Source organism: Neolamprologus multifasciatus, chromosome 10 (assembly GCF_963576455.1).
Source record: "Neolamprologus multifasciatus chromosome 10, fNeoMul1.2, whole genome shotgun sequence".
In the NCBI taxonomy this organism is placed as follows: domain Eukaryota; kingdom Metazoa; phylum Chordata; class Actinopteri; order Cichliformes; family Cichlidae; genus Neolamprologus; species Neolamprologus multifasciatus.
In genome coordinates this window covers 14,425,553-14,452,078 of record NC_140448.1, presented here as the reverse complement: position 1 = coordinate 14,452,078, position 26,526 = coordinate 14,425,553, and the positions used below count along the sequence as shown (strand labels likewise).

At 39.8% G+C, this 26,526-nt stretch overlaps 1 protein-coding gene across 1 annotated transcript; it reads right to left on the bottom strand.

Annotated features, from left to right (window-relative positions):
• Positions 1–8,648: 8,648 nt before the first annotated feature.
• LOC146509829 (uncharacterized) lies at positions 8,649–21,068 on the bottom strand. Its single transcript, XM_085175309.1, has 4 exons — positions 20,639–21,068; positions 20,477–20,539; positions 20,313–20,375; positions 8,649–20,199 (listed from the first exon to the last, which is right to left on the bottom strand). The coding sequence occupies exon 4, from the start codon at positions 19,650–19,652 to the stop codon at positions 15,585–15,587; it is 4,068 nt and encodes a 1,355-aa protein (XP_085031435.1). The 5' UTR covers positions 19,653–20,199; positions 20,313–20,375; positions 20,477–20,539; positions 20,639–21,068; the 3' UTR covers positions 8,649–15,584.
• Between the last annotated feature and the right edge of the window lie 5,458 nt (positions 21,069–26,526).

The following is a 26,526-nucleotide window of genomic DNA, read 5'->3' as shown; positions in this document are numbered from 1 at the left end:
AAAAGGCATACTATGGACTTTACCTTGACCTGCACAAACAGTTATTGCCAGAATTGCAACTCGACAAAAATCCCAGAATCAGTGTTGATGGACACTGAATGCACCAGCTGTACGCCGGAAAATAAAAACTTCAGCTCATCCAATCATAGCAACAACATAAACAACAAAAAGGAAATGATGATATGCCTCCAGTCTATAGTCATGCCATCACTACAATTTTACAGCTTAAAGTGACGGCTGTGATTGTACACTTTGAGCTGCTAAAAGGAAAGGAAATATAATTGTGTTTATGAGAGTGAATGGGGAGGAAAAAGTCTGATTAATAACAACGGCATCCACTGAAAAACACAAGGGACAGAAGTGTAATTAGATACTTGTGAATAATAGTGCACGCTCAATCTTCCACAAGGCCTACATGTCTATGTAATTTGAACACTGACGTCAGCGCAGATACGCACATCTATGTGTGTTGTTTGCTGTCTGGGTTTAGAGACCGCGCAAATTCAAGCCTCAAACTCTTCTCAGCACCAATGTAAAAGTAACAGAAGTTTTACTACTCATGTAGGTGTTGCACCAATTATTTGTAGTTTGTATTTAATGTTTAAACTATTCAAATTCATGATCGGAGTGTGTTTACAATGGCTCTGTTTATTGGATGGAGTCCAACAGGTTTCCGAATGTAGCACACAGATAAGTAGGGTAACGCAAATAGACAAAAAAAAAAAAAAAGACAGGGATCAGAGCACCTGATAAGCCCAAGGTCCCGAGCCCCAGGCTAGACAATACCAGCACGAGACCCACAGGCACTATATCAGTGAGGACAGGACTCTGGTGATAGGATGCAGTTAGAGGCTGTAAATTATCAACGCAAGCTGTTATCATGCGCTTTTACTGACAATACTTGTTGTAGTGAATAAATCCATTCACAGCCTTTATTCCAAAACAATGAATCAAAGCATCATCATTAAAAACGGCAGCTCTTCAGCGACTGTTTCCGAGAAACCTTTGGCTGCTTTTTTAGATTATGTTAACAATTTCTCTGCACATAAACGCTGAGACTGTGTTAAAGTGTGAATGTCAGCTTGACATCCTGGCTGACAAACCTATATCTATCAGTCAGGTGCATAAATAAAAGGGTAATACAGCATCTACCAAATGGCACAGATGTCTCTCCAGGTGTGATGTTTAGGAATTAATTTTCCAAACCTAACAAGAAAAAAAGAAATTTGACCTTGAAAAACCCAAATCCTGCCTTCCTCAAACATGTCCAGTGAAACTGAGTGACTTCATTTTATTCTTATAGCACAAAGATACATGGACACGAGAGAATGCAAAGATTCTGCAACCGTGCAGCATGTGTTTCTAATAAACTGACGCTGCTTTAAAATTATAGCTCTGACGCAAAGACACCTCATTTTGTTAAATGCCAGTTGCCTCGCTTCTCAGGTCTCCCTACCTCTACTGCTTGCAGCTCAGGAAGCAAGATGTGAGTGGAGCATTCTGTTTGTGTGTGTGTTTTCTGGATGTGGCCTACACCTGCTGCCAATTCACTTGATTACATGAGACTAATCCACCAATCAAGCTCCTGCTCTTGACTCAGTTGTTCAGTTTGTCAATATGGTATCAACACTGCGGCCAAGTTGTAGTTCTATAATGTTGTCCCTTTGTTGTCTGACCTCCTAAGAGTCTTTGTTAGTTCCTGTGCATCAAATCCTTTGTCTGGTACCAGAGTTTCACATCATCAGCTACCACGCCTGCCTGTCCATCTCTCTTATTCACATCCACCAGCTGAATCCAAACACTGCCAGCTGCAACTCTGAGCAGTTAACTCCTACCCATTATTATCACTAGAGTTCTACAATAAATCTGCTGTGACTGTTCATTCTGCCTGTTTTTGGGTTTGTTACATTCAGTCCCTCAGTTCTTAAATTTTTTTACAGATACATCTCCAAATCTAATTTGTCTCAACACATACGGACATGCTAGAGGGGTAGGCTTATCTTTCACTGAGCGATCAAGGTTACAAAAAGCAGAAATTAACATAAGACATTGTTATTGAACCAAGTGGTATATAATACTCAACAAAATTAAATGATAACTTTTTAATCAGGGTGTTGGTCTGATCAGGAAACAGGCAGAGGGAGTTGTTAATCAGTTTCAGCTGCTTTGTTATTATTTTTTAAGTAGTTTTGCATTGGGCTAGGGTCAGTGCAACTGCTTGTAGCATGCAATGACACCTGGACCAGAGCATCAATATGTGCCAATGTCAGAAGGTTTACTGTATCTACCAGCACAAAATGAGGTGCATGGAGGAGATTCCAGGGAACAGACTCTAGGAGAGCTGGAGAGGGCCATAGAAGATCCTTAACCTATCAGCAGGACCGTAACTGATTGTTCGTGCAAGGAAGAACAGGATGAGCCAGAGCTGCGAAAGGACCTCCAGCAGGCCACTGGTGTGAATGTCTCAGACCAAACAATCAGAAACAGACTTTGTGAGGGTGGCCTGAGAGCACAAAATCCTCTATTGTGCCCTGTGCTCACTGCCCAACTGTATCTGTCTCTCCAGGTGTGAGGTTTGAGCATTTCAATATTGAAAGTTTTTTCATTGCTTGTAAGTAAACCCTACAACTCGATTTTATCAGGATAAACTGAAATAAAGATGGTGTTGCTGTTTTATTTTTCTTTCTCTTGATTGCTGTATCTGTTGATGATGACTCCTTACTTTGTTTCTCCTCTGAACTGACATGAAAATGTATGCGTAGGTCTGTGTGCCACTTTGATTGCAATCATCAGGTTATCCCCTCAACTTTCATGAAGTGACCAGAGCAAATTTTTCATTTGTTCTCTGCTGCTGCAAATCGGGGTGTCATTTCTATTGGTCTAAAATTAGTTACTGCAGCTGTTATTTTTATAATAATAATAATAATAATAATTATATATATATATATTAGGGGTGCAACGATACTCGTATCAATATTGAACCGTTCGATACAGTGCTTTCGGTTCGGTACGCATATGTATCGAACAATACAAAATTTTTAATTTATTTTATCAACTTTCCTTCTGACGATGCTGTCTGTGTTGAGCACTCAGTGGATCTGTGCTCGACAGTGCAGCCTAGGCGGAGTAGTCGAACGCAGATTCACTGAGCACAGGGCAAGATTTATGTCTCTTCTTTTTTCTCCTACAACGTGGGTTACAATGATATTAGCATGACCAATTATGCAAATTACGCGATGACGTCGTTTAGCAACTTCTAGAGACTTTTAGCATAGCCAATAGCGATTTTCCTTACTGAGGAGTTGGCAACACTGGCTAGGGGCTGCGACACATTTATACAGCCGTATTTCGCATATGACTATGAAAGGCGTAAGAGGAAGTAGTTTCTTCCAATTTAGACGATCCGAATGATATAGTTTCTTACCACTGTGTTCCTGTTAATGAAAAACTACAAATTTACCCCAAAGTACTAAAATACCGATATTTTAATATGAGAATCGATTCTAGAACATAAATTACTGGGATCGGAAGAATCGATATTTCAATGTCGATCCGTGCACCACTATTAAGTAAGGAATGTGTGCACTTTTAACACCTCTGACTAGCATTTAGTGGTCCCTTTCAAACGTATTTGATTTTTGCTTGTTATTGAACAAATTCACTTCACTGCTTTTAACTGTCTGACATCAATGCACATTGTTCCATTTACTGCATATTGTGCTTCATTCATTTCTCTCATTGCACCTACATCAACATTGTAAAGTTTGTCACAAAGAGATTTATACATTTATAAATACTAATATTCTCTATTCCATTCTGTTCTGCTTTTTTATTGCCCAGATTTTAGTTAGCCTTTGTTAAATTATCTGTTATATGTCAATAGATACATATGTCACAAATAAAAGTGTCTTGTAAATTATGTTTTTGTGAAGAATTTTCTCCCCAAATCTCTTACATGCTAACTGTAACGTGTTATTTCTGCTAAAACCTGAACTTAAATGTGTATATGGTGTTTATCTGTTTTTCTCTCTGTTTTAGATGCACATATCAAATTGGAATTCTGCCTCCAAGCCAGAATTGCAGGAATGCACCACGTGTTGGCTGTTTCACTGCCCTCTGTGCCCCACTTTCAGCCCTACTGTCAGGGCAAAGATTGAGGAGCAAATAAATGGACGCATTAAAAATGCTTTGCCTTTCAAAGGTATGTTAGTATTAAATATACCTCATAGTTAAAGTTATAAATATGCCATTCTTTTCAGCACCTCTGCAGTCTCTTTGTTGACTTAAATGTTGCTTTTCACATTGTACAGTTCAGTTAATTCATCAGCAAGAGAAAAAAAGTGCGTTTTCATTAAATATTTTCTTTCTTGTTCACCACATTTCCTGACAGCTCTTATGATCCACACCATTTTGCTTTCATTATTAAGGATGGCTTGGATGTTTTTGTTAATATGTACAATCTGATTGTTAGATAAACTGATTGCATTCTATACAACTGCATTTAAATTACATGTTGTTGTTTTTCTTCTTCTTTTTTTCTCTCTTACAGACAAAATGATATGCCGGTGCACTTTCACTGCCCTGTCTGCAACATGACAGTCATACAGCGTGGGGATATGGCAAGTCAATTATTGTCATGTCAGCATTCAGGACTGCTCCCCACTGAACTCTCTGTGGAGCCCCATCTCCCTCTCGATGTCTTGTCTCCAGTATCTAAACCATTTTCTGAATCTTCGGTAGAACATTCATGTGCTCCTCCATCTGTGCTAAATGGAACTGTGGCTTGTGGAAAGTCCATGGAAATGAAATGCCCTCACTGTGGTCTTAGTCTCCTTACAAAAAACCTTCAAGGCTGACATGATGAGGAAGCATTCAAACAGGTCAACAGATGTTTGCCTGGCCTGTCATCTGCAGTGTTTTTTTGTGTAGAGGGACTTCTTCTTCTTTGTTTTTCAGTTTGCAGAGGACATGGAGCTCTTTTTACATGTGCTGACGAGCAGAGACTACAGGTCAATGCGATGTCTGACACTTAATGGACAGATGAAGGCACTGGCTGTTTGTTTGTGTTTTTTATGTGTTGTTGGGGTTTTTTTTTTCAGTGTACAGAATTCCAATTAAGTGAACAACATTTTATAATAAGCTTGTTTTATGTCCATACTTATAGTAAAAAAAATTAGTGTAAATGTAACAGCATTGTTTATACTTGTAACTTCAAAGTCAAAAGCTTACAGTTGCTATTAACATTTATGTATTATCCTGTAATCAATAATATTTTTAGACATTTTACGAATTAACCCTCTGATCTGCACTTCTTTTTTTGTGACTACTACACTGCAGTGGATCAAAAGAATGACACAGGTTTGATCTTAAGGATCTAATAGTTGCGTGTGTTTGTGCATGACATTGCAACGCAAACATGTATTTGCAAGTTAGACTGGAATAAATTATGACGCATAAAATATTACACAGGCTGCAGTGAATTTTTGTTGATACAGACTATTGAGCTTTGAGTTTCCCAGTCAAACTTAGCTTTGACCGCATGCTAACACTTTTACTCTTGTGCATTTCATAACAAGACACCATAGCCAAAATATTAACAAAATATATATTAATAAAAGATTCAAAGCTGCAGCACATACAGCAACACATACTGTTAGTAAATGTGTCCTGGACTTTATGCAGGTACAGAAAGTGCTGCTGCTGTAAGTAAGCGTAACAGCTTCCAGATCACTTATTTTTCTGGAAAGATGGCAAGAAGGGAATTACTGCTCATTTCTACAATCTCACAGATCTTGGAATACAAGCCTTTGTCCCATGAAAATCACTTCACAGTACTAAGAGTCCACTAAAACCTACAAATGAAGAGTCATCCTGGAAGAAATAGGGCGCACACTAGTGAACGTCAACAATTGCAAGACAGCCTTGTCCCCGATGCTTATATGAAAAAAAAAAAAAAAATAGGAAGATTTATGAAACCATTAGGACTTTATCACCTTTTTATCTGAAACGTTACTGGTACTATATATAACCTAACTGGCATTTAAAGAGTAAAAAAAGAATGTAGATAAAATTTTGGTTTTGATGAAAAGGACTGAAGCTAATTTAAAGAGTCAAGTCGGTAGATAAATGTTTTAATAAATACACATTTTACAGCATTTTTTGAACATACACAAAAGTGGCCATTTTTTTAGCAACGAACAAGCTGAGAGAGAGTTTTATAGTTTTTGCTGTCCTTGAACAAAAATAATAGTGCATGATAATCAATGTGGATGTTAATCAATTAGATGTCCCAGACTCTACTATTAATAATACAGCAGTCCCTCGTTTATCGCGGGAGTTACATTCGCTACGCGAAGTAGGCAACTTTATTTTTTTTACAATTACTAAAAATGTTTTAAGAGTGTAAAACCCCTCACTACATGCTTTATACACTTTCCTCAGACATGCATGAACATTTTCACACTTTTCTCTTTTGTTTAAACACTCGTAAAGTTCAACCCATCATAGAAACATAAGTCCAGTATTATAAAACGAAACCGTGCAAAACGTTTCGTGGGCAGATTTATATAAATTCGACAAGCTAAACGCATTCTGTAGTGTACAGCACAACCTTTTTTTGCACCATGGACCAGTTTAATGTCAGACAACATTTTCACGGACCGGCCTTTAAGGTGTTGCAGATAAATACGACAAAATAAAATGATACAAACAAAGACAAAAACGGTGGTATTTTGAAAATATAATAATAAACGCGAATTCGTAATTGTGTAACTTTATGAGCAGCGTCCTCCTGAAATACGCCAACAACATTGCGAGTAACGTCCTCCTCTCTGCATCTTGATGCTCTCTGGTCGCTATGGTAACGCGTAAATAGTTCTTTCAAAATAAGACACACGACCACAACACGGGAAAAGACCCAGGGAACCCGACTTAACAATTAAAAACCCTGAAAACCATACACTTCACACCCGAGTCTAAACTCTCGCGGCCCGGTACCAAACGGCACTAGATTGATTGACAATGGTCTACAGCAATCAGAACGCACAAGCAATGTGCTGCAAAATAAATAAATAAAAAATCTGAGAAACAGCATTGTACTACAAAAGTGTGTTTGAAGGATAAAAAATGTAAAAAGTAATGACTACTTTATATTTATGAAAAAACCTTTATGCAGAAAAAGTAGCAAAAAAAAGAAAACAGAACACATGGACACTTTTGGCCACAAACAAGCTGAATGAATGGTGATGTTTTTTTAATAAACCCATTAAAAGTGTGTCAAAAAAACAACTTAAAACCAAATTTATTTATCAGCAGCATCACTAGTAACAAAAACACAATTTAGTTTTCGTTGTCAAAGTCGATTTAACTGAATCTATGTGTTTCCGGTTACTGTGGAGGTCACGTGTTTCCGGTTAGTGTGGAGGTCGCAATATGGCGCTACCCAGTGGCTGCAGCCAGATAATCGATTTTGAAATAATGAATGGCATTTTAAAGATTAATTGGCTCCGATCTTTCATAAAAAATGATAATGAGATCTGGTTCTTGATACCATCTCTTATTTTCAACAAAGTTGGGGGGATCCAATTCCTTTAAGTATGTGATTTTGAAATTTCTAAACTACCCATAAAACTTTCCAAATTTCATCAACAAGTTTTGTTAAATTGGAAATTAATGTTTAAACATAACTTTAGTCCCCACAACGTTCCATTATGGAACAATAGGGTGATATTGAATCGGGGGAAATCTATGTTTGTGGAAGAATGGATGATAAAACAAATTTGGTCTGTAGCACATATAATGGATGAAAATGGAGATATACTTGAATTAAACAGGCTTAATGAGAAATATGACATGAGTTGCTCGCTCGAGCTCTATAAAAAGGTTTCACAGAATATCCCAATAGTCCTTGTAAATACGATAAAGAACAATTTTTCAAATATACCGACTCCAAATTTACATAAAATTAAACTAGATGGTAGTAGTAATATACTGGCACTTTTTTTTTTTTTTTTTTCTCTACCAAAAACTGGAAGCTCTTCCGCACCGTAGTGTGTGCGGACCTGGACAATGTGGGCTTCCCAGAGGTGCTGTATGTTTCCCAGTGGAACAGTGCATCAGGCCCTGAGCTTTACAGGGTTGAGGCTGATCGTTTCAATCGCAACCCTGAAGACTTTATTTTTCTCAGTGTATGTGATGACAGGGATAGTCTTATTGCTTCCAGAGGGCTTGAAAACTGGAGGTTAAATCCTTACCCTCTAAACCTCGAAGAGCGCACAAGATGGTTTAAGGACTTGTTTTTTATACAGTGGTGCGACTGGAGAGGTTTGTCGCGTCTGTTTAGCCAGATTGACGACGCGATCAAGAGGGACAGACTCAACACTGTGTACGAGAGTATTAGAAAACGCCTTGTTTTTGACGATCTGGCGAGTTGTCCGAAGACTGGTTTGCCTGCTACCCTGTGCAAACCTAAAATCATAAGACCTTCCGACAACTAAACAATAAACTGGTAGGTTTAATGTGCGGGTGTGTGTGTGGGGTTGTGTGTGTATCTATGTGACAAATTAAGAGCTTGTGGTTTTCATTTTACAGAGCATGACTCGCCGTCGTGGGACCTGTCAGAGTCTCCATCAATAGGGCTGCTAATCCCGACCCCCCAGACTCCACCACCCTCACCATCATGCTCGCAGGACCCCCTCATATCAGACCTGTGGGAGGAAACTGTAATCGACATCAAACTCGCAACTCTCCACCTGTTGATGTTGGCGCTGAATGAGTTTCTACAAGAGACATGTTACGGATGCCAAACAGGCCATCCCAGTCAGGTGCAACACAGCTGCTTGCAGGAATTGTCTGAGTATTTCTTCGACACCTACTATGACGATGTGATGATAAGGCTCAAGACTGACCGATTCATCCCAGCCATCCGGCTGTTTGTATGCTCATACACCGCAGATGGGACTGGAACACAAATCCGCAGAGTTGCAGAACACATCATGTGTGAACTGAGATCAGAGCGACATATAGTATGCGCCATTAATGACAACATTGTGAACCTGCTAGAAGCAAGTACTTGCGCCCGCCGTGTTAAACCAGCCATGCTCCGCATGATTGGAAACTACTGGGGTGGGAGACACCTGGTTTAATGTGTGCTGTTCAAGTATCCATTGTCTGTGATTGTGTCTGTGTGAAAATTAAATAAAAAGACGTGTTAACACCAACTTCTTAGTCATTTGTGGTTTGCACAGTCATGGAAAGCACATTGCATAAAATATATCATGATCCAGCCCATCCTGCGGGGTTGGCCAGTTTAAATAAGCTACGTATAGCTGCAGGGGAGGCATCAGGTGTAACACCTCCAATATCTCAGGTCAAACATTATTTAGAACAAGACGACACTTACACACTCCATAAACCTGTGAGGATCCATTTCCCCAGAAATAGAGTATTGGTGACAGGGGTCGACAAACAGTTTCAAGCCGATCCGGTTGACATGTGTGAATATGTGACAGATAATGATAATGTGAGATATCTGCTAACATGTATAGATGTATTCTCAAAATACGCATGGGTTAGATGCCTAACAAACAAGACAGCGAATGTTGTATCAGCTGCTTTTGAGGATATACTTAGTGAGGGTAGGATCCCTGTGAAACTACAAACAGATGAAGGCAAAGAGTTTTATAATACAACCTTTAAACAGCTAATGAAGCGATATAATATCAAGCATTTCTCAACAGCTAGCGAGGTTAAATGCAGTATTGTCGAGAGATTCAATCGTAGCTTCAAGGGTAGAATGTGGAAGTACTTAACATCAGCCAACTCCCGGAGATATGTAGATGTCATACCAGATCTCACACAAGCATATAACAATGCTTATCACAGATCTATCCAAATGGCTCCGGCAGAGGTGAATAAGGATAATGAGAAGTCGGTCTTTAACGCGCTGTACAAAACGAGGCCTCAGAGGGAACTGTGCTTTAAATTTAATATTAGCGACACTGTACGAATATCAAAACTGAGAGGAAGGTTTCGAAAAGGATACGAGCAGACCTACACTGATGAGATTTTCACAGTCAAGGAACGTATAGGGAGACAGCCCCCAGTGTACAGACTAGCGGATCTAGCAGGAGAGGTATTGAAAGGGTCATTTTATGAGCCTGAGATACAACGTGTGGTTGTTGATGAAAACAAAACATTTAAAATTGAAAACATATTGGCTAGAAAAAAAGTGGGTCGGAAAAAGCATGTGCTAGTGAAATGGCTAGGATGGCCCAACAGCTTTAATTCGTGGATTCCAGAGAAAGACATCGTTGAGGCGTAATTAACTCAGATGACGCAGCTCTACACACATTCATTTAACACTGAGCATAGACTGAGAAAGCATGAATAAAAAGAACAACAACAATGCAGGCTTCTATGTAAGCCTCTTCTCGAATGCTTCGGCGCATGTTTACCCGGGTAATAAGATATCTAATTTTAGAACAAAGCTAGCAAAACCTATTGTTTTGGATCAGCCGTATGAGGTCGCTGTTATAGAGATACAGTACCCACGCATATGGATGTCTTTTCCACAATCAGATTCGCAAGTGGAAATTCATGACCCAGTCAAAGATGGAACCATCGCCGTAACCATGATCGAACTGTCTGTGGGTCATTATGCATCTGTGGAACAGATAATAAAAGAATTTAATTTTAAATGTCAGCAGTACCAAACCACTGGAGACCTTAAAATGCAATACAACACAGTTACTAACCATGCCTGTGTTATGGGACCTAGGGGGACTATTCTCACATTTAGAGGGAGACTGGCGGAAATCCTAGGATTCGAAACAGGAGAGCCGTTTGTACTTCATTATAAAAACACATATGCCCCGCACCCCGCAGACATATACGGGGGAAAATATAACATCTTTATTTATGCAGATATCGTTGATTACCAGCTTGTGGGTGACGCCCACGCGAGGCTATTAAGAGCTATAAATATCACGGACGATGACCGCCGCTTGCCTATTCTACAATTTGACAGCCCACACTACACACCTGTGTCAAAGACATTGATCGACGACATAGAAATTGATTTGAAAGACGATCGAAATCAACACATACCCTTTTTATACGGCAAGGTGTTTGTCAAGTTACACTTCCGACCGATAACCCACCATTTTTGAAAAAAAAGGATGGCCGTCTACAACACTGATGACTCAAAATATGTAAAATACTACTTATCACAGGCTGGTGGAGAGCTCGGAGGGTATGTTGGGACCAGTACGCAATATGGGTCAGGGCTGGGTGGGTTGTTCCGCAGCTTGTTTAGATTTGCTGTACCACTGTTTAAAAAAGGAGTTAGCATAGTCAAACCACACCTAAAAACAGCCGCATCGGGCATAGTGTCTGATGTCATAACCAACATAACCAGACCCTCAACCACTAAGCAGGACGGTAGCGGATTGTATGTGTATACGCCCAGACCATCTAAGACCCCACCCCCAGGGCAGCCGTTGTCTAAAAAGCGTAAAACCACAAAACCTAGCAGGAGAGCTAGCAAACGGACACCGCCACGCAGAGTGAAAAGACCCAGAACCAGTCGTTCAAAAACTGCAGCGTTTGACATATTCTAAATGGCACTGTTACACAGTCATTCTGGAGAATGTGTAAAAACAGAGCTGGACCTGTTTACTGTTCCCTACACACAGACTAGCATTGAGAAAAGTACATTTATCGAAATCCCACCTGTATCTGCAATCACTGATGGAGGGCCGATCGAGTTTTACATCTCATCGTCCGGTGAAGATTACCTGGATCTAAATGACTCATATATCTACACACGTGTGAGAATCACAAATGCTGATGGCTCAAACCTGGCTAGGGACGCTAATGTAGGATTTATTAATTATCCTGGATGCAGCATATTTAGTCAAGTTGATGTTAATTTGGGAGACCGGCTCATTAGTCAATCATCCAACACATATCCATACAGAGGTGTGATAGAATGTCTTATCAATTATAATAAGGACACTTTAGACACACAGTTCAGCACCGGGTTATTCTGTAAGGATACATCATCACACATGAATGACACATCTATAGAAGGAGAGAACCAGGGCCTGGTGACCAGAGGTGGCTACACAGCAAATAGCAGTATTGTTGAATTGATTGCACCAGTACATGCAGACCTGTTTTTTCAAGAAAAACTGTTACTTAATGGAATCGACCTGTCACTGAAATTTGTGCGCTCTAAAGACGAATTTGCTCTCATGACAGCGGATGCCAATGCATACAGAGTTAAAATTGTCTCAGCCAGTCTCTTTGTCAAGAAAGTTAGTGTATCACCGACCGTCAGACTTGCACACAGCAAGGCATTGCACCATGCAAACGCAAAATACACGGTAGACAGAGTGTCTTTAAAGACCTTCTCCATACCTGCAGGGGCTAGAATATCAACAAATGACAATTTATTTATGGGTAGGATACCTAAATTTGTGATCATTGCATTTATAGACAATGAAGCATACACTGGCTCCTACCAGCGTAATCCATTTCATTTTGAAAACTGCGATATAGAATTTATGTCTTTATATGCTGATAGTCAGGCTTATCCTGCTAAACCATTCCAGCCAAATTTCCAGAGAAAACACTATACCAGAGAATTTTACCAGCTGATACAAACCACAGGAAGACATTTAAAGGACAGATCCTTAGCTATTACACGTGCTGACTTTGGTAACGGCTACACTTTATTCTGTTTCAATCTGGAAGCTGACGAAGGACATTCAGGGAATGTGTCGTTAATTAAAACTGGGAACGTGAGATTGGAAACCCGTTTCAGAAATCCACTACCCCGTACAGTGAACCTCTTGTGTTATTCGGTATTTGATTCAGTCATTGAAATATCTAACATGAGACAGGTGCTCTTGGACTACTATTGAGACAAAAACGGTCATGAACACTATAGAACTATCAGCCGTGATCGGCAGCATTATCAATAAAAACACACATTTCCTAGGCGTGTTAGCCTATGATCAGCTAACCACTGAACGGCTTCAAAGACTCCCTGCTATGGGTATTGTAAACACCCACCCTTCTACGATGCCCGGGGAACATTGGCTTGCTGTTTATATTTCGAGAGACAGACGCGGTTATTTTTTTGATAGTTTTGGTCACTCGTTAGACAGTTTTCCCCCAGCAATAAAGATGTTTCTTCTAAAAAACTGTTCCACTGTTTTATATTCAGGAAAACAAGTGCAGAACGACTTCTCCATCACATGCGGTCAACATTGTGTATTTTTTTTATATCATGTGCAAAATGGTGTATCTTATGAGCGTCTGCTTAACATGTATGGGTCTGATTTAATTTGTAATGATGCTATGGTGTGTCAATTTGTCAACAACATACAACCTGTTGCTGTATGCAGTGATTACGTGTGTGTGCAATGCGGATACTGACATGTACTAATGAGAATAATAAAAACAACATGAGAGCATGATAATCGAGTCAATGGTATTTATTATCAAATCTCGTATATATATATATATATAGATTCACAACATACATTGTTTAAACATAAATAAAAGAAATCAAACATTAACCAGTAATAAAAAAGAAAAACATATATTTAACAGTAATAAAGACATAATATATTTAACAGTAATAAAATAAAACAAAACAAAACAATTTAGCAGCAATAAGTGAAAAAAAAAACCCATTACAGTAGAAAAACACCAAACAGCAAATATTTTTAGCAGAAAAACAATTTCAGGTGCAATAAGAAAAAACCTGAATTCAAAAATCCAACCACTCTACAGGACCCCCCTTTAATTTGTTTTTTTTATTCTTTATTTTTTTTAGTGTACTATGTCGCAGCGGTCCGCCAGGGGTGATCTTTTTTGGTGTGTGTTTTAAAAAACCAGGGTCTTCAGACAGTGTGTGATCGGTTTTATACATGGCGACGGTCTTACGTATGCCTGTGTTAGATATGGCTGATAATGGTACGTTTAAATCTGAGACAGCTTTTAAAAACTCTGTCCAGCCGATAGGTCTCAAACCCTCAGAGGGTGTGTGTGTGGTTGTGACGCCTTTAATTAGATCATAAATGTGTGAACCAGGGATGGTGTGTTTATCAACAACAATTTCGCCTTTGTCGTTGTAAGAGATCAAGTGTGGCGAACGGCTCACCGCTGATAGAATAAGTTCTGCATTCCTCCTACTCCTTTTAGGTATGTGTGTTAAAACATTCTCCGCAACAAGATCCCTCACCCCTGCATCACCATGAACAGGCGATGTGTCCGCCGACTGGGGTTGCACATCCCTGTTAAATTGTTCAGGTAATGATAAAGACAATACATTCTTTTCACGGGCACCTTGTCTCACAAGGGTAAGGTATCTTTGGAGAATATCGCTGTATTTTTTAGCCTTCTCATACACATCTATGTCAGAATCTTGTAACACTTGTAACATCTCCTTGTCCAACTCGTTCTGAGACTGTTGTCTGATGCTGCCTGTTTGCTGCTGCTGCTGCTGCTGTTGCTTTATTAAGTCCAACTGGTGTTGGGGTACCAAAAACATCTTTTGCACATGTTCCATTTTCACCTGTTTGCTAACAGACTGGTTATGAAAGGGATTGCAGCCCCTAATAGCGGCAGTAAAAACCCTCCAGATTGGTTGATTGTCTTTCTCTTTTTCAAAGTTTTTATTTTTTTGTCTGCAATCAGTCTGATTATTGATTTTTTCTTTTTCAGCTGTTTGTACTGCTGATTGGTCAGTGGAATGTTACCATGCAATACATTAAAGGCTATCTCACACAGCGCATTGATAAAATCTAAGTTTGAATTACTAATAATAACTCTGCGTAGAGTAGGAGGAGCCCTGTATATCATCTCCAACAGAGACAGATTCCTCCGCATGCGTGATGACATCCTTTCACCTCTTTGCTGATTTTTGTTTTGGAATGTAAACAACCGGACGCTCTGATAGTAAATTTGTTCTGAGTCTTAAATAGTCCGGGGTCTTAGCTTTATAGTCTATTAAAAGATACCCGTATGTTGTGGATGTGGCATCATTAAACGCTTCTATAAAATATTTAGTATTACCCGGAAACATTTGCCTACCTAAAAGCATAACCTGATATTTATCTCTCGGATTTTTAAACAATATTAGATAGTTAGTGTTCAAGGAAATGGTTCTACTGGATTTTCCTTGAATAAACAAATTCTGAACTAGATATATACAACTCAAATTCCTATGATGCACATACTTTGTGAACACATTTTGTACTTCTAAATTGTTAGCTGCATCGTTCATTACATCGTCTATAATTAACAAATTGTTCTTTTCTGCAGGAAGAATGGTGTCATCAAGAGATTCGGGTATACCGTTAACAAAGTTTATGTCTCTTATCTTAAGAAGCTGGTCATATAATGGCTGCCAGCATGAGTATATATATACAATATTGTCAATGCTGCATGATATAATCCTGGAAGAATTTTCAATTATGCTTTTAACAAAAAAAGTCTTGCCGCAGTTACTGGGACCGCTGACCACCATACTGAACGGGTGCTGCAACCGGGCGTCAAACCCCTGTTCTAATTTAAAATCCATAAGGTACGGTTGTATAGTCTGGGAGCACACGGCGCTTATTGTAAACAACTTTAACTTTTTTCACAATGGTTTTATTCTTCAAATGAAGCTTCTTTTTATCGCGTCTGATGCTATCAGACACAGCAACTAGGTGTGCGTCTGATGTCTGATTGGTTACAAACTTGTGGACTAAACCTTTCAAGGAGTCGTGGGTGACAACTTTTGAGTTTAGTGCATTCAGTGTTACGCCTTTACATTTGACCTGGGTCTTGCCCAGCGATGTGTGATACGCGTAGCATTTTGGCCCACCGGAAACAAATTCTGCTATGTAATCCTCCACACCACCCTCTCCACAGTCTAATTCACTTGTGAGATCCCCCAGAAACGGACCTAGAGGAGGCATCCACTCGCCAGGGCGTGCCGTGAAAATGACACTGTCCGTGTCACAATACAGCACGCGCTGCTGCAAGTTGTCTAGCAAATCATACAGCATGAGTCTGGCGTGTGCAGTGGTCATGGCCCCGACAAAGACATTAACGTCCTTCACACGGGAAGCTCTACCATCAGCATGCCGCCACTGCACCATTGCGACGTCGTCAGAGATGAAACAAAATTGACGCACGTCGTACTGGTCGCTAAACATTAGCTGACTAAATCTGGAAGGGTCTGTAATGAGCTCAGATGATGCCATATTTGACCTCATGCTGAAACGACCCCATAACGAGTTTAGCAACAGCTTGTTACAGTTACGAACAGCTTTATTTACACAAATCTTGGATGGGTCTAGCATTATTCCCTCCTTCTCATAATACTCGTCTATGTACTTCTTCTGTTCGTCAGGTGTCTTCACGTGTTCAGGATACCCCGAGGCCTCCTGTTTGAGTTTTAGGAAGGCTTTCACATAGTCTTTAAACAATGTGTCGGTCTTATTGGGGAAATGCCACACCTCATCAATAGCAAGAACCTTGTATCCCTTCTCAACAGCTTTTTCAAGCTCAAATGAGACCCACGTGCCTTTCAACACCCGCTCACTGTCCCTGTGCCCACATGCAGTATGCTGGTTTTGGTCTTCAGCACACATGCTGCAGAGTGGAAACATCAGTTTTCCGTGGCACCTGTAGGGAAGGACGGGGTGAAAAAGACCCTTAGGGGGGAGCACTGTGCATTTAACAAAGCCAAAATAATTTTCTAGCTTGTCAAAGTTGGTGTAAATGACTTGAGGGTGTCCTACAGGATAGTCTTTTTTAGACTGCACTGTGGGATAGAGACTGGTGAAGTCGTAGTAAAATATTTTTTCATCACAACCAGTCTTGTGGTACAGCTTTAGAGCATTTGTGCGACCTCCAAAAAGGGCGTCTCGGGGATTCATGCGTTCTGGCTTTCTGTATGTGTGCATGAAAGCCACAACTGCAGGGTCTGTCTGCTTCAAGGCAGCCCATTCACATTCCCACATCACTATTACGCTCACACTGTGTTGTGATCTCAGTGCATCAACTTTGTCACAAAACATGCGATGCAGCAGTCCATAGGATGCTTTGCTGACAGGATTAACTTCACTCTTGGGGTAACATTTAACACAGCCGTGGTGAAAACATCCTGCAAATTCATAAGCTGTATTACTTGTGGGGTCAAAACCGTCCACAAAATACGGTCCAACCCTCTGTTCGCCTCCTCTGAGAGCATGTTTTACCACTTTGTTGGTGGTGTGGGACACGTATTGAAGCCATTTGATAGAGACGTTAGAAAACGTCTTATTCTGCTCAACGTATGCCCCGTCATACGTGAGAGCGAGCGTGTCTCTAGGCAGAAACAGCGTTTTATACACACCCATACTAAATGCAGCCAAGGTGGTATACATGAATGGATCAACTTGTGTACAACCCAGTAACGTGTCACGATAAATGCTGCATGCTTTACGCAGGACATCAACATCGTTAACACAGTAACGCCTGAGTTCAGCCTGAAAATCAAAGGGATTCTGTGAGGCAACCTGGTACCATTCCATGAATCGCACCTTATCGCTTTCAGACATGTGCTCATAGCCGTAAAAGGAGGGGTCTGGGTACGGGCCCACATAATGCTCATTATCCCTCGTATTAAACCTGTGTGGGAAATGGCCCTTCTGCAGGTCTTGAAAACCTAAAGCAGAGGGTATTTTGGCAAGGCCCATGGGCAAAAAGCTGAACAAATCAATCCATCGCTGGTCATAGTCCCTGTCATACATCAAAATCACACGACTGCCGCTCATTATGACACTAGGTGTTATGCACTGTCTGACAAAGTACTCGAGGAGTATGTAGTTGTCAAAGCCAGATGCATTATGTGCTATGAACGTGTACCCACGAAACCTTGGGCGTCTGTAATGTTGCACAAACGCCTCCACACACTTTAATGTGTTAAATGTGAACTTATTGCCCTTCAGATCAGACGCACACACAAAGTTAGCCTCGTGTTTACCGTTGTGGTACCTAGTCTCGAAATCATATAAAATGTATTTATCGGTAGGCTTCTGTTTTTCAACAGGCTGTATGAAACACTGATGGTCGGAGTCTCCGGGTAATTTAGGCTCGCGGCAGTGCTCGCATCTAGGCTGGGCACATCTGTGTGGCGATTTCTTGGATTCTCTATATGTGGTGCCACAGTGCATGCAATGTTTCATATTATCACAGGGGATCATGTTGTGTTTTAATTCAGGTAATTTGTGTTGCTGGTAACAGTGTTGTGATTTGCAGATGCGGTTACAGTCGCTGCATTTCACTGTGGGACCCCTGTGGTGTTGACAGAGTGTATAACATGTGTTACATCTATGTTTACAGCTATGGTGTAATGGTGTATTATATGTACTGTAACAGAAATTACACACATAGGATGCACCAAGAAAAGCGGTCGGGTTTAAAATCATGTGGTAATGTTGATTATGGAGATACATCATCAACGTGTTTGTGTTTGGCTCTTCATGTGTGAAAAAACATTCCAGGCGTTTACGCCCTTCTGTGTGGTAATAGATTACAATCTTAATGTTGAAGTGCTTCTCAAATTTACTGACATCGGTGAATGATACTTGCTGTGTGTCGCATAGACCTACTTCAGCATGCATCCGTTTAGCTGTAGCGAGTTTTTCTAGCTCAGAGGCTGATGAGTTTAATGAATGTGCTATACATAGGGAGAAGCACAAATTGTTGTGTGTGTTGTTTGGTGTGTATAAATGTCTGCCTTTCTTTGAGAGAATCTCATCATAAGGGATTTGTGCCAGTCTTAAGCGAGCCCCACCACTACTGTTCTGAGCTACCGTGACAATAAACTCTAATTCATCATCACCGATAGATTCATCATTACTCTGCATAACTTGTGCAATTCGATCGAGAAACAGCTCCGGATCATACCGATCATCAGCGTTTAAAACAGCCTGAACATCTGAAGCCAGCGAGGGGCCACGCAGGACCACGTTTAGAACACTGCCCTGTTGAGATCCAGCCACAGCTCGGTCTACCACATTGGCTAAGCACTCGCGCACTCGCGCAGGTACTTGTTCTGGATGATCAAGACTTATACCCCTAAAATCAAGGCGCTCACGCAATTCGCGAGCATTAAAATTAGGTATCTCTCTAATGTGTGGCTGGGAGCGCCTGCCAGATCCAGATTGCACAACGGGCTCAATCACGATAGTATCACTTTGTGAGAAATTTACAATGACTGAGGGGGTGTGTGGTGTTGCAGCGGTGCCCGGACACGCATGTGTGTCTGTAGTACTAGTAGAAGCGGTAACAGACTCAATAACACCAGCAGCAGCAGCAATACGGTTAGCATCAGTAACAACAGTGGTCCGAGCAACACCTGATGTACTACCACTATTATTAACAACAACAATAGCCCCATCAGCAATAGCAGGCGTAGGAACAGTCTGACAAGGATGTGTATCAGATGAGGCTGATGCAGGCACACTATTAAGTCTAGCTATAATATCGTCTAATTTGTTATTTGTTTCTTCAGCCCACTGCATAAAAGTCTCTAAGTCAAAACATCTAACAGGAGTGGAGGTTCCGTTATTATGCTTAAATAATTTATTTGGAGGGTCCATGGTCTGGATTTTAAAAGTCAGGGACTTGAAATTTTGCTGCAGATGATGTCTAATGTACTACACACTTTTTTTTATGAATTTGGTAAACTGTTGCCTTTGTACCTGTGCTTCTTGGTGGTATTGATTGAGTCTAGCTTCAATCAAACATAATTTATCAACTAATGAAGCTATATGACTCTGTTCAGCAGGTTGAGCGTCTGAAACCTTCATGTAAGCATCATACGCCGCTGATATTTGAGAGTCTGTTATACCGTCGTCTTCAAAATCTACGTGTGAATCAATGCTATTTCTGACACATTCTGGTGTGGTGGGTATATGAACAAGATCGAAATCTGATATACTGTACTCAAAAACATCAGAGAAATCACGAGGCAAGCACTCACTCGGGGGTGTTGCAGGACCGCTGACGAAGATCGCTTCTGACTCTCCACTGTTGCACAAAGCTCCAGGTTTTTGTTGTTCTGGGAGGTCGATACTGCTTAAACATTCCAAAAACGTCTGGAGTACGGTGTCCTGATCATTATGAGGTGGGGTACTGTGCTGCAGTCTGTGAAGATAGATATGTGTTAAAACATTTATACATGTACCCATTTCAAACAGAATAAGCGTGTCTCCCTCTCTATCTCTTTTTATCTAATTTATATATATACCTATGCTTACCTTGTAGTGTGCGTTATTCCCGACGGCCCTGGTTCTCCACACATAAGGTTCTCTGGCTTGGCTCTGTATGTGTAAAACGGTCGGTTTTAGAACATTTGGAATTGTTTAAACCCATTTGCTGTTTTTTTTAAAATACACAATTATACATCCCGTTGTATACATACCTTTTGTAAGGATGGGCTCTGTGGTCACGGTGTCTGAATGTTTTCCTGCTCAGTTTGTTAACCCTGGAACAAATCAAAGAAAAACTCTGTTATTATATAATTTAAAACAATCGCAAGCTTAAAACATACATACGATTAAAAATCGCGTAATTCTGTACACACCTTGTGCCTGTTAGAGAAGTTGTTCCATCTGTAAAAGCACCCGTTTCTAAAGAAAAGGGTCCTGTGCCGTTCTCCCGAACTCCTAAAAATTAAGCTTTTGTTTTAGGAAAAAGATAGTTTAAATATCCTATAATATGTTAACATAACACTTTTAAAAATACAATAATAGGTTTTGTTTTACTTACCGTTTAAGATGTCCATGTTATAAAGAACGATGTTAGTTTTGATGATCTCAAAGAAAATGGTGTTGTCGCGACGAATGCAGAGTTCACCCTGAGCCTAGCATGGCTCTCAATTAAATACCATCTCCAGGAACAATGCCAGTACACAGCTGTTTCACACCTTAAGGTTCACACTCCCATGCTACTTCCCAGAGTCCTCCAATAGATGAATGTGGGGTCCTCTGACGTTCCTGTTTTCGCCAACATCCTTACTACACCCCCTACCATTTGTCTAGGTGTCTGTGTCTTAGTTCAACATTCCGAAATCCCGATTTTAAAATAAAATGATCGCATCAACCCTGGAAAGAAACCCAGTAGATGTGTGAAAAACTAGTTAAATTAAAACTAGGGGGATTGATTAAATAAAACGCTTGTGAACATGCCGACATTACCCATTCAGAAGAAATTCCCACTTGTGCCGTTTTTAAAATAAATTGCATGCATCGCAGCAAGCTGAGATATTGTCAGATTTATAAAATTAGTCTGACTAAAACACTATTACCAACACTTTTGACTAGATGTATATAAAAAAACCATCCCCTCTTTGTTAAGGAACACTGCGAACCAAAACAGCTTCCACTCCACTCAGCTTCAAAACCAAGAATTGCTTTTAAGAACACATATGTCTGCATAACTGAATGTCGAGATACACCTAAGTGATAAAAATAGTTTAATTAAAAAACCCTATGGTTTGATTAAATTAAAACCCTGTTAAAAACACATAAACTCATATAACCACTCCCCTCTGACGCCCTGTGTGTTCCCATACATGAAGTAGCCTCAGTACACACCTGTTTCACACCTTAAGGTTAACACTCCCTTGCTACTTCCCAGAGTTCTCGAAGAGACAAAAGACACCTGCTCTGGAGTTCCTGTTTCCCGCCAACACCCTTACTACACCCCCCTACCATTTGTCTAGGTGGCTTTGTCTTAGTTCAACATTGCGAAATCCCGATTTTTAAATAAAATGATCGCATCAACCCTGGAAAGAAACTCCAGTAGATGTGTGAAAAAAAAACTAGTTAAATTAAAACTGGGGGGATTGATTAAATAAAACGCTTGTGAACATGCCGACATTACCCATTCAGAAGAAATTCCCACTTGTGCCGTTTTTAAAATAAATCGCATGCATCGCAGCAAGCTGAGATATTGTCAGATTTATAAAATTAGTCTGACTAAAACACTATTACCAACACTTTTGACTAGATGTATATAAAAAAACCATCCCCTCTTTGTTAAGGAACACTGCAAACCAAAACAGCTTCCACTCCACTCAGCTTCAAAACCAAGAATTGCTTTTAAGAACACATATGTCTGCATAACTGAATGTCGAGATACACCTAAGTGATAAAAATAGTTTAATTAAAAAACCCTATGGTTTGATTAAATTAAAACCCTGTTAAAAACACATAAACTCATATAACCACCCCCTCTGACGCCCTGTGTGTTCCCATACATGAAGTAGCCTCAGTACACACCTGTTTCACACCTTAAGGTTAACACTCCCTTGCTACTTCCCAGAGTTCTCGAAGAGACAAAAGACACCTGCTCTGGAGTTCCTGTTTCCCGCCAACACCCTTACTACACACCCCTACCATTTGTGTAGGTGGCTTTGTCTTAGTTCAACATTGCGAAATCCCGATTTTTAAATAAAATGATCGCATCAACCCTGGAAAGAAACTCCAGTAGATGTGTGAAAAAAAACTAGTTAAATTAAAACTGGGGGGATTGATTAAATAAAACTCTTGTGAACATACTGACAGGTCCTAACTAGTTAAAATACCCCTAAAGTAGTTAAATTAAATCATCTATGTCTAAATAACAGAGCTCTGAGACCTATACAATCCTTTAAAAAGAGTTTAATTAAAACACATAATGTTTCATTAAATAAAACACTATTAAACACACATATGACCCCTGAACTGAAGTGGGGTGGGGGGGGGGGAGGGGGGGGGTATAGGTATATTAGGGAAAGGGGAAGTGTTGGGGGGGGGAGGGGTGTGGGGTGGGGTGGGGGGGGGGGCAAAAAAAGTGCAAGTGTATTACTACTGATGGTCTTGACTTGGTTAATGAAAAATGCAATAATCAGTTTTTGAGGAGGTATTTGGTTAACACCTTATATCCAGGTAGGACAAAACATTCACTCATCTTTAAAGATTATAACAAATCTGAGATCTCGTTGATCAGAACCAAATATTTAAAATTTCCAATTCCCCCCAAATTTAAAGAAGTCCATTTTAGAACTACAAAAAATATTTACCCCTCCAATGAATTTATGAGAGACAGATTTAAATTTGTGTTAGACAACTGTTATATTTGTAAAACAACTTCGGAAACAACAGAGCACATGTTCTATGGGTGTGTGACAATCCAGGATTTATGGAAATCTCTCCATGTCCTAATATTGTCCCAGTATGGAAATATTGATTTTTGGTCTTTTCAAAATACTCAAATTGGAGTAATCCTTAAGGATAAAAGTAGTGAGTTTTTAGTTAACAATCTCATTATTATAACAAAGTATTACATTCATAAATGCCGATATGCTAAATCCCCCCCTTCATGGCCTGCTCTTAAAAACGAACTCTCCCTGTTCCGTAAATCTCTTAAGCTCATAAATAAGCCCCAAGCAATCAAATTGCATAGATTTTTAGAAGAGTTTGATTTTTCTTAGCCCCTTATTTAAGTTATGTGTCTTGTTTATGGAACCTCACTTTTAGAGATTTTATGACCCCCCTTGTCTCCTTTATCTCTGTTCCTTGTTTTTCATTCTTTTTTATTGTTATTTATTTATTTTTGTATTGGTTATTCATCTTTTTATATTATTATTATTATGTAGCTGTGTGTGTATAGATGTGTGCGTATGCATATACGTATGTGCGTATGTGCGTATATATATATATATATATATATATATATATATATGTATGTATGTACATGTATGTATATATATATGTGTATGTATTGTGGGATTATGATATTATTTTATGCCATGTTAGACCCCTAATTAAAGATTGTGAATTATTATGTAGTTTTAGTTTGCATTATGCTCCTGAATTAGAAGAAGGTGATAACTATTACATTTGGTAAACTGATTTGCATTACATTAGACTGCTGATTTATTGTGAATGGATGATATTGTTTTATGATGCATTATATTGCTGAGTTATAAGAAATATTGTTCACAGAAAGTCATCACCTTACTTGTCTGATTAGAAGAGAACAGAGCATTCTGCCCCATCTCACCAGGAGCAGATAAACAGGGAGCCAAGGTCGTAGCTTAGGCGCTGTGTGAGAAAGAATGTGAATGTTTAGGCTTTTATGATTAGGTGGGGGCCACTAGAGGCTATAAGAGTTTGATCAAGGCTCCACCATTTTGAGATCTGATGCTGTCTGTTGTATGGTGTCCATCTCCCACGCGTGTGTTCATTAAATCATCGTTTGACTTGACCCGGCCGGACCAGTGTTGTTATTTTGGTTTTCCTCCTGTATCCATTCCCAATATTTGAATCCGTAACAGTTTTGGGGGCTCGTCCTGTGGTATTGGGATGGAAGTTTTGGAGGTTTGGACGGTCCGAGGTGGTTGAACGGGCAGGCACGAGCCAGTGGTCTGACGTGAGTGGGCAAGCCGGCATATCTAAAGGTGAGGCACAACCTGTTGAATGTAAATCTAAACTGTGCCAAATTGGACTGTATAAATTAAAAGTCTACTCACTGAAATTACTGGTGAAGGCCTGTTTTGGTTTTGATAAAAAATCTCATGAGTGTTGAAATTTGAACTAAGGTTACAAGTAATAATATTGGGTTAGAGTCCCAAGGTAAAGTAATAATATTGGGTTAGAGTCCCAAGGTAAAGGAAAATAATACTGAGTTAGAGTCTCAGGTAGTTTGATAGGGAATTGGTCATTTTGTGAGTTAGAGTCTCCATTAGTCTAAAGATTGCATCTGTGTTGGTCATTTTGCGAGTGAGAGTCTCAAATGTCCATAACGTTGCATCTGCATCAGTCATACTCTTGTTTTTGGGTGTTGTCTGTTGTTTAAAAGTATTATAAATTTTGTTAGAACGGTGGTTAGAGTCCACTAAGAGGCGCATAGCCCGGAGGTTACGCTCCCTCCTGGCCGCGGACGCGCGACCTTGACCTGTCGGCGAACAGGGTTAGTTCAGTGGGCTTGACTGTGGGGTACAGGGCATCCTGGAACAAGCTAGGAGTTAGAGTCTCCTTATCTGCGCTTTTTTGGACACTTTAAATTGAGTTAGGGATTTTAGAGATGAGGCCAGATACAGTTCGAGTCTGATACTGGTTAATTGATTACAAAAAAGTTGGACTTTCTTCGGTTGGATCCGTTATCTTAAATTTGTCAAAATTGTGTAGGCGCTAAAACTTTCAGGCCTGAGAGTGAGTGTAAATATAAGACGTCTTTGTAAAATAAGATAGAGAGTTGAGTGTGAAACGAGGCTGTGTGTGACGACAGCGCGCTGCAGCGCTGCGAGCTATTTTTAGATAGTGTGTGAACATGCAAATGAGGTGGCTGCTGTGAAGCCCACAGAGGACTTCCTGTTTAGCGTGTTATTGAGTTTTATAAGTATGATTTGCAAACAATGATACATGCCTGTAATTAGAACGCTGATTTTGCTGATTATAATATTACAAATAAAGTTTTGAATGACTACGGTGAATGTTTAATGTTTGGCTGAGTTTTGATATGGGAGAGACGGCTTCGCAGCTGCTGGGGGTAAGTGACCGGAAACTTGCATGCACATAAAAGGCAACTGCCTGACTGTGTGAACTATGCACCAAGAGAGAGAGTAAAATCTAGGCAGATGAACCAAATGGATGTTTTAAGAAAAATAGTAAATGAATGTTTTAGTCTCTTAATACAGGTGGATTTCTCTCAACCAGGAGACCTGAGTACAGCAGCAAAAGGATAGATTAACAAAATTGGGACGACAGACAGGCCAAGCTCTGGCTCAAAATTTAACAGTTTGACCTCTCACTTTGTCCCCACCCGAAAAAGAAGCTTAAAGGACATCTTCTCCTCCAGTTATCGGTTACCATCACTGGAAATTTTCAGGCAAGTTTTTCACTGAATTGTTTTTGGCACCATGTGTCCCTGAATCTCACAAGCAAGCTCTAATTCCTGGCTGAAGACATGGAATGCTGTCATTTAAGGTGGGAAATCAAAATTTGGGAAACAAAATTAAAAACATACACAATTAGAGAAATGCCTTGTTTGAGAAAAAAGTTAAAATAACCCACCCACAAATGCACATACACGCAATGAAGAAACAGCTTACACTCATGAACACGTGAAAATTTTCCAGCAAGGTTAAAGCAGCAAAACTTAACATACACATGTTGTTAAATGATAAAGTCTATCCACTACTAACAAATAAACTCTCTGGGTTGCAGGACAACAACTTGACTTCAAAAAGACAGACACTGGTAAATCACAAACCAGTGATGAAACAACAAATTTAGTGGTTAAAAGAGTCAAATTGTGACATGTTTTCTTCTGATTGATTAATATAAGTGATTATTGAATGAAATAAAATTACTTTTTTGAATTATTAAAGAATTTTAACATATACCTGTGTTGTCCTGTCAACTTGGTGGGTTATGAGTTGATTATATAGTGAGAAAAAACAAAAAAAAGGGGGGGAGAAGGCTG